Source organism: Zootoca vivipara, chromosome 2, assembly GCF_963506605.1.
Source record: "Zootoca vivipara chromosome 2, rZooViv1.1, whole genome shotgun sequence".
NCBI lineage: Eukaryota > Metazoa > Chordata > Lepidosauria > Squamata > Lacertidae > Zootoca > Zootoca vivipara.
Window position 1 is genome coordinate 83,936,409 of NC_083277.1, and position 9,501 is coordinate 83,945,909.

General features: G+C 44.8%; 1 protein-coding gene across 1 annotated transcript; it reads right to left on the bottom strand.

Moving 5' to 3' along the window:
* Positions 1-2,066: 2,066 nt before the first annotated feature.
* Positions 2,067-9,460, bottom strand: LOC118079961 (protein PET100 homolog, mitochondrial). Its single transcript, XM_035104792.2, has 4 exons — positions 9,411-9,460; positions 7,570-7,656; positions 6,507-6,539; positions 2,067-6,286 (listed from the first exon to the last, which is right to left on the bottom strand). Exons 1-4 carry the CDS (start codon positions 9,435-9,437, stop codon positions 6,209-6,211), a joined length of 225 nt encoding a protein of 74 aa, XP_034960683.1. The 5' UTR covers positions 9,438-9,460; the 3' UTR covers positions 2,067-6,208.
* Positions 9,461-9,501: the final 41 nt, after the last annotated feature.

Sequence of the window (9,501 nt, forward strand, 5' to 3'; positions counted from 1 at the left end):
TAGTAATGTGCGGGGAAATTGTAGGTATTGGGGGGGGGGACGACACATAGAGGGCAAATCTTAAAATGAGTTTAATAAAGGACTGTCAGAAGTGGCCCATAGAGTGAAAAGGTAAGTGTTGCGGGCTGAACAGTAACACATGGATGAGTGTGGTGGGATTGTATACACTTGTTGACACACACACACCCATCATTGGACCTGTGGCCCTCCAGCTGTTTTCATGGATTTCATTGAAATCGCTTCCTATGAAACATTCTGAAGCAATTTAAACAAACAACAAAACATCCACAATGAAAACATATATAAAAACAATTTCAAATCCAACACAAACGAGGACAAAAAATTCCACTTAAAAGGGCTTATTGGGGGGGAAACCCAAGGTCTTCAATAGGCATCCAAAAGACAGTAAAGACAGCACTTATCTGATGTATAACAGGAAGGAGTTCCAAAGGGTAGGTGCTACCACAGTAAAGGCCCAGTTCCTGTGTTACATGAAATGAACCTCCTGTAGAGACAATAACTGCAAGAGGCCCTCTCCTGCTGAATAGTGGTGATCAGTTATATATAAAGGATGAGACCATCTTTTAGGCACCCTAGTCCCAAACTGCACACTAGTACTAACATCCTGAATTTAGCTTGCTAGCTAATCTGCAGCTAGTGCAATCCCTTCAGTACTAATGTAACATGGTGGTAATATTCTACCCCAGTAAGCAGTCAAGATGTTATGTTTTGTACCAGCTGCAGCTTCTGGGGCAGCCCCACAAAAAGTACATTATAGTAATCCAGTTTGGAGGTTAATAGTACACTGATGACTATCCTGGTCCAAGAACAGCTGTAGGTGCCTTCCTAGCTCAAGTTGCTAAAAGTCAATCCTGAAGTCAACAGGGCCTCTAATGACACAAATGAATCCAGGATTATCCCCAGACTAGAAACCTGCTTCTTCAGGGGGAGTATGACCCCGTCCAAAACAGGCAATTGACCAATTATCCAAATTCAAGAGCTGCTCATTTATACGGTAGCACCTCAACCTTGCCAATTTCATGGCCTCTCCTGATTCAGATGTCCCAAAGAAATAGAACTGGGGATCATAAACATATTAATGTCACCTCACCTCAAATCTACTAATGCCCACTCAGAATGGTTCATGTAAATGTTAAATAGCATTGGGGAGAAGATGGTCCCTGCAGTATCCAACAGCACAATCATCAGGGAGCCAAAAGATAATCAATCACCCATGCTCTTCTTTGAAGCACATCTCAGGGACAGGATCGGAACCATTGTAAAACAGTGTCCCAAATACCCATCTTACTGAGTTGGTTCATGAGGATATCACAGGCCAATGGTCTCAAAAGTTGCTGAGTGATCAAGTAAAAATAAGAGGATCTACACTCCCACTGACTATGTCCCTATAAAGCAGTGTTTCCCAACCAGTGTGCCTCTAGATGTTTTGGGACCACAACTCCCATCATCCCTAGCTAGCAAGACCAGTGGTCAGGAATGATGGAAATTGTAGTCCCAAAACATCTGGAGGCACACTGGTTGGGAAACACTGCTATAAAGATCATCCATCAGGGCGATCAAGGGCAATTCAGCCCCATAAGCAGGCCTGAACCTTGACTGAAATGTATCGCAATAATCAGTTTAATTCAGTTCATGTTGTTGTGACTCTAATTCCCATCAGCCCCAGCCAGCACAGCCAATGGTCAGGAATGATGGGAGTTGTAGTCCAACATCATCTCGTGGTTCACAGGTTCCCTCTCTATGCTCTAAACACTAAACTATTAATATTTGTGTTCTTGCCCACCCACCCGAGAGTTAAAACACACACACACACACACACACACACACACACACACACACACACACCACATATTAAAATGGCAGAAGGTGCAAGAAGAGAGGTTGGGCCCCTCAAGACTGGAATTCTTCTCACATATTGACCAATAATAGTGCCTTAGTGGTAGATTTACACACATCATGCCAATTTACTAGTTGTTCTGCGATGCTTCCCCAAACTTATTGCAATACTGTCATCTGGAAGGACACTCTTGCACTATTGTGCACAAAAGCAGGACCATCCCAGAACATTTGTGGCATAAAAAGTTACAGGATGTCAACAGAAAGTTATGGGATATGCACTTATTGGAAACATAGCAGTAAGTCTGCCCCAAAATCTTTCCAGGTCCATACAGCAGTGGCGGACTTGGGGGGTCTCCAATTTCAGCAGCGACCTGTGTGACGCCAAAATTTGGTGTCCCTCCCACCTCTCACACTCCATTCTAAATCATAATTGCGGTGTCCCCTGCAGCTCTGTGCCCAGTGCCACTGAACCGGTCGCACCCCCCCCCCCCAATTCACCTCAGCATACAGAATTGAAAGCAGGATCATGTGAATGCACTATAAAACAGATGCCTGGAGGAACCTTTACAAGGAGCAAAGTAGTGTTGAGCAAGGAAACAGTTACACCCCAGGCTTCTCCGCTCTAAACCCCCCCTCTGTAGGATCAGTAGCCACTGAACTTCTGTGATTCTCATTTGCACAGAAAGTATATGGTTACATTCCCTCCAACATTTCTCCAAGGAAAATAGGGACAGTTTGTTCTCCATCAGAAGCATCTCCCGTGCTGGATCCTGCTGCACACATAGACGTCATCTACACATCAACATTGGTCATCTTGAGCCAATTGCAACCTCACCTACCTCACAAGGTTGTTGTAAAGAAAAAATGTGAAGGGAAGTGATCAATGCCTTCCACAGATAAATGGGATGAAATAGAATTTTAGCTGTAAGGTGCCTTGAGTGTGGTGTAGTGGTTAAGAGCGGTAGACTCGTAATCCGGGGAACTGGGTTCGTGTCTCCGCTCCTCCACATGCAGCTGCTGGGTGACCTTGGGCTAGTCACACTTCTCTGAAGTCTCTCAGCCCCACTCACCTCACAGTGTTTGTTGTGGGGGAGGAGGGGAAAGTTAGCAACTTTGAGACTCCTTCGGGTAGTGATAAAGCGGGATATCAAATCCAAACTCTTCTCTTCTTCTCTTCTTGAGTCCCTGTCAGGAGGGAACAACAGCAATAACAGAAACTCTGAGAATGACTGCTACTCAGTCTGACCTACCTCACAGGGTTGTTGTATGGACTGAATGAGGAGGAAAGAGAACCAGGTATACCACATTGAGCTCCTCAGAGAAAAAGGTGGACTATAAATGCAATAAATGAACAAATAAAATCAAGAAACATAAACCATAAGAATTAGCCCTGACCCTTGAACATAGTTAATAAATAGAGGGATTGATACTTGGGAATTATATGGCAAGAAGGTGAGCACAAGGGGTGCATATGCATGCCAACATGGTATGTATGATGTGGACCGTACACATCAAGTGTGTGAGCAACTACAATGACTAGTCACAAGTGTAAATAATGGGAATAAAAAGGCAGGAAAGAGCACACATTAAGTGACTATGCGGAGATGCTCCCTGGAATAAATATGGAGTTATGGCACACATATCCATCACAGCCCAACACAGAGTTAACCACCCACCATCAACCTTCATAAGTGCACATAATTTTATGTTGGATTGTATGCATTGGGAATCACAGGTTCCTTGGTGGAATATGGTTCATATATAAGCAGAAAGCTCAGCCAACAAGTCTGTGATGGTCACGTTCTGATCCAGACTTAAATTCCATGTACACCATGCCCAGGTCAAATCGCACACATTAACGGGATCTACCCATGGGTACACTGATACTGCAGAGTAGCATAATTCCACCTTCTGTACAAGATAAGCAGCTGTCAGCCAATGATTAAGAGGGTGCAGACTGGCTTCAGCAGCTATCCTGAGCCAGCCATTCCTCCTCTTTTTTAAACGCACTCTGGAAGCACACAAACACCTGCAAATTAAGTTGGCAGCAGAATCACTGATTGAAACACATGAACACACATTGGCTTCCTGGTGCATCTTCTGTCTCCATTCCAAGAGCGGATGCATCTATTCAGAGATCAATGTGGATCTCGTTCTTGTGAAGAGATTCACCACATACTCTGCTGCTTTGCCATCTTACGTTCAGCAAGGATTCCCCCCCCCCCCCCAAAAAATAAAACATGTATATAGATGTCTGCCACAAAGGGTTTTGCAAATCACCCAAAGCACATTTGAAAGTGCTGATCTCCACACTCCCATGGCACTAAAATGAAGAGGTAATTATAGCCTGAAAAGGGCAAATTCTACCACTAGAGCCAGGCAATTTGAGGTTGGGATGAGAATGTGCAGCAATTCATCCAGGTCTGCCTCTGAAGTGTACGACACCTTGATTCCCTGGAGAGTAGGCAAGATAACGAATGTTGTCATCCATCTCACTTAAACTTGAATCCCCAAAACGTCTTTCAATAGATGTGTACCTTTCACAACTGACACCATCTTTTCCAGATGGTTTGGAAGTGATGTGACTTAATAGACCAGAGTTGCCTGCCCTTAGGAGGACAGAAGACCTTGAGATTCTACCCAGTGCCCAGAGCTGTCGGTATAGTAATGTGGACTGTACAAGTGACAGAAAAGGGTGGATGGTGCTAATGGTGGTTCTGCTGGCGGGAAACTAGAGGTTGTTTACTGCACAATGCTGCTGCGGTCAGGATTTTGATGTACAGGAAGGTATAATCTATGTTCATGCAGGCTAGTCTTAGGCTATCAGGGTCACGGATGAGATTAGATGCCGAATAAAGACATGAAAGAAGAATCTGGGGTGAAACTGACTTTTCTCTTTGCTTCAACAGGAGAGCAAGGACTTGGCTTTACCAGAAGGTGCCACTTCAGATATATCAGTTGTTCCCATCGCACCCATGGATGATTATTTCTCCTTCATTAACCGCATCCATGGCAAGCAGCTTGAAGCTGCTAAGGGCAAAGTAAAAAGTCCAGCCCCCAAACCTCTCAGTGCCCAGGATCCTAGCACTTCCTCCTAAAGGCACAGATCTGCAAGACCTCCTCTCCCAGATCTACCATGCTTTGCTTTAACCTCACATTTCCTCAACCCCAGCAGTAGGGATGTAATCTACAAATATTTTTGAGAACAAGGTTCTTTCAATGTCCTTGCATGAGATATTTGTCAAGTCCTACTACCCAAGACACAAGCCCACACCTTGTTGCTCAAATCCACTAAGCCCTGGCACTGCTTCCCCATAGGATGCAAGCAGTTCTACTCAAAGAGTTCCCCTCCCCACATACACATCAGATTCCTCTACTTCTATCCCTCTTAACATGCCTAGCAGTGTTCCCATGGACATTGAGGCAACTGCTGCCTCAATGTATAAATGCAATTAAAAAAGATTTCTCGGAACAAAATGTAAAATGGGTAGTCATTTATGGAACGGGGTCATGCCCAGCAAGAACAGAACACCGTGAAAGTACGTTGGATTTTGAATATTGAACAATCAAGCTTTCAATGCACTGGGTGATTGCACAATGGGACTGCCAGAATTATAGAGTTCTTAGGGGGGTGGGCGTGTTGCACTTTTAGTTTTCAGAAGTCACAAGAAGGGAAGTTTGACAAAATGTTTTATGTAAAAGAGAGATAACGGCAGGCTGTTCACCTGCAGCACCAAACTACTTTTCTCCTGTCTTCATAAAATTGCATGATATATTCCAGCAAATCAAAGGCCTGTTCAGACATGTGACTTGCACCCATGCTTTTGGCAGCCCATTCACACTAAAAAGTAGTTTGTTTTACTATGGTTTAATGTGATGTGCAAACCAGATCAATGAGAGAAGAAAGCAGTGCAGAAGGACCCACCTTGATAAAATAGATCTTCAGTCCAAGGAGGACAAGTAAAATATAACTTGCATCTCTGAAGAGACCCAGATACCTTTACTGAAAGACAGAGATTCAGTCTTTCTATAAATAACTTTTTATTTGAAGTGACTCTCCTAAGACAGCTGTCAAACTTGCAGACAGGGTTCAGCAGCTTCACCCAACAAGAGGCAGAAGAACACGAAGGAAGCAGCCTATATCCTCTTCCCCCTTTCCGTTGACTGCCATGGAGGTATGCACAGAACCATTATTCAGGAATACAAAGTGAAACTGCATTGCAATTCCCTTCACCTCTTAGTACAAAAAGCGTTTTAGAGGGCATTTATTAAGTTAAAGTAGGATATTTGTGATAACTTTCTTGAGAGTGCATCAAACCCTGGGAAGAAAGGGGATGATGCTACAACATTATTCCTTAGCTGCCTGCAGCATCCGCTCCTCGTGTTTCTTCCTCATTCTCTCTTTGAAGTCTTCCAGTTCTTTTCTCTGGAGAAGACAGAAGTGCCAATTTCATCATAAATGATCTGTTCACTTAGACTGGGGGTAGGCTACCTGTGGTCCTCCAGTTGGAATCCCAATGCCCATCAGTCCTAGCCAGCATGGCCAATGGTCAGGAAAGATGGGAGCTGCAGGCCAACATCTGAAAGGCCACAGGTTCCCCACTCCTGGATTAGACATATAGTATTCATTGCTGAGGCATATTTACCTGGTAATTATCTTCCGGTGGGTATATCTCTCTCTGAAGGAAAAGGATCAAAAAGGAAATCATATTATTAGAATATTAGAAACTATGCCACCTAAATTTCCACTGCCGTACAAGCAGAAAGCAGGCAAATTTGTCAAAAACACCAAGAGGGCAGGGAAAATACAGCCAGCTGGAGTGAGCGAACAAACCAACATTCTAAGAGAACTGAAAAGTCTTCCTAATTTTCAAGAGACTGTCACTGGGGATAGAATCACAATTGTAGAGTTGGAAGGGAACACTAGAGACATCTGGTCCAATCCCCTGCAATGCAGAGATCTTTTGTCCAACCAGGGGCTCAAAGCTAAGACCCTGAGATTAAGAGCCTCATGCCTAAGAAGAACTTTTCCCTAGGAAAGAAAGGGTTAAGTCCTGGCCTCTTAACACAGTTGAAAAAATCTTGTTTATTTTCCTAATAGTTCAGGTATCAAGTACAGCCACCAAAGGAACAGCATCGGAATGCTTGGTGTAATCCTAATAGTGGCAGAAGTGGGTCTTTAAAACTAAAACTGAAGGAGACAATGCCCCACCCACCTCAAAAATAGCCCAGGGTTAAGAATGCTCAGTAGTCACAGAATATAGACTGAGAGCTGAAAAATAAAAAAGGAAGAGGCGAGAAGTGGGAAAGCCCTGCTTGGAGGGAATGGCTGACTGGAACCCTGAACAGGAAGCCTCCTTTTAGGAGAGATGATGTGCTGCAACATTTTGCTGCAGGTTCCACTTATTATTATATATTTTGTTTATTTACAGACCAATGACTCCTGCTAAACAGCAGACCAGAAGCAACTAGATGTATTGTGTGCAATGCCAGCTTTTGCATACTTGCTTGTAGAAGCCAGGCTCCCAGCAAATGGCTGTTGAGTAAAATGCAATAAAAGGAAGCCTGGTTTTTTCTTTTCCAAGTCCAGAGCTGAAATCAGCATGAGAACTTCAAACAACAGATAAAACCTCACAGGAAAGGTTTGGAAATGATTTCATTAGCCCACCCACCCTGTTCTTCCCTTTCTAATTACATGACAAAACTGACCTTCCGCTTGATAACATATTCTTCAAAATAATCTGCCTGATTTGAAATCCAGAACATAGCAACAGGAAAAGATAAATACAGCATCATCTGCAAGAGAAAGGAGATAGGAAGTCAGATGGTAATACAGCTGCATTGCTTAAATCCAGCAAAGGGAGACTTTGCTGAGTTTTATTAGATTTTGCCCAATCTGGCCCTTGACGGCAGAAGCTTCCCTCTTGCCCCTTGCTAAAAGGTCAGGAAGACGACCATCATATGGCAGAGGTAAAGGTAAAAAAAAGGTGAAGGTAGAAAGGAGAAATGGCAGAAAGGAAGAGAAACACATCTAGGTTGCAGGCGAAGTTATTGTGCACCAGGATGCGGAGGGAGAGAAGGAAAGGATCACTGACAACACCAAGGGCTGTGCTTCTCTCTAGTCTAGGGCGAAGGAAGACGCAGGGCGCAGCGGCACCTTGGGCACATTAACGAGCAGCGCATTTCACCAGTTTCCGCATTAGAATTGTAACCACCCCGACCTGCTCTTCGGGGAGGACAGACGGCAATTCCCTACAGATACCCGCGAGTAAGCGTATATTGTATATTGTCTCCCTGCTTATTTAACTTATATGCAGAATTCATCATGCGAAAGGCTGGACTAGATGAATCCCAAGCCGGAATTAAGATTGCCGGAAGAAATATCAACAACCTCAGATATGCAGATGACACAACCTTGATGGCAGAAAGCGAGGAGGAATTAAAGAACCTTTTAATGAGGGTGAAAGAGGAGAGCGCAAAATATGGTCTGAAGCTCAACATCAAAAAAACCAAGATCATGGCCACTGGTCCCATCACCTCCTGGCAAATAGAAGGGGAAGAAATGGAGGCAGTGAGAGATTTTACTTTCTTGGGCTCCTTGATCACTGCAGATGGTGACAGCAGTCACGAAATTAAAAGACGCCTGCTTCTTGGGAGAAAAGCAATGACAAACCTAGACAGCATCTTAAAAAGCAGAGACATCACCTTGCCGACAAAGGTCCGTATAGTTAAAGCTATGGTTTTCCCAGTAGTGATGTATGGAAGTGAGAGTTGGACCATAAAGAAGGCTGATCGCCGAAGAATTGATGCTTTTGAATTATGGTGCTGGAGGACTCTTGAGAGTCCCATGGACTGCAAGAAGATCAAACCTATCCATTCTTAAGGAAATCAGCCCTGAGTGCTCCCTGGAAGGACAGATCGTGAAGCTGAGGCTCCAATACTTTGGCCACCTCATGAGAAGAGAAGAATCCTTGGAAAAGACCCTGATGTTGGGAAAGATTGAGGGCACTAGGAGAAGGGGACGACAGAGGACAAGATGGTTGGACAGTGTTCTCGAAGCTACGAACATGAGTTTGACCAAACTGCGGGAGGCAGTGCAAGACAGGAGTGCCTGGCGTGCTATGGTCCATGGGGTCACGAAGAGTCGGACACGACTAAACGACTAAACAACAACAACAAGCGTAGCCTGGTCTTTCTACGTGCTTCCCCACATTATGCATGTATGAAACCTAACATATTCAAAACTACATCTATTGCCTTGAAAATAAGATCGAGCGATCGAGCTGCCTGTCCTTACAGTTATAGTATATATTTTAACCCATAAAACCAAAGCTCTCCGAGGCACGTGGAGGGCTCCAAGGGGGGAGGATCTTATCTTAAACTCGCATGTTGGCCAGCGAACCCCCCAAGAGCGAAGAGAGAGCCTGCCAGGGGGGGAATCACCAGATGAGGTTTTTGCCCCGGGAGAGCTTCACAAGACCCCGCCCCCTTTCTGTCTGCAAAAGAGAAATCCCCACCCCCACCCCCGGAGGACCCCGCGCGCCACAGACCCGGAACACCTCCAGCTTCACCCCCATAGCGCCGCTTGGCCGATGCTGAACGGGCCCCGCCCACCCTTTGGCCCCCGCCCACACACACCAC

Coding starts and splice junctions, on each gene's coding strand:
- LOC118079961 (XM_035104792.2), bottom strand. CDS start 9,437: ATGGGGGTGAAGCTGGAGGTGTTCCGG. Junction 7,657..9,410: donor TGAAGCTGGAGGTGTTCCGG/GTCTGTGGCGCG, acceptor TTTCTCTTGCAG/ATGATGCTGTATTTATCTTT. Junction 6,540..7,569: donor AATATGTTATCAAGCGGAAG/GTCAGTTTTGTC, acceptor CTTTTCCTTCAG/AGAGAGATATACCCACCGGA.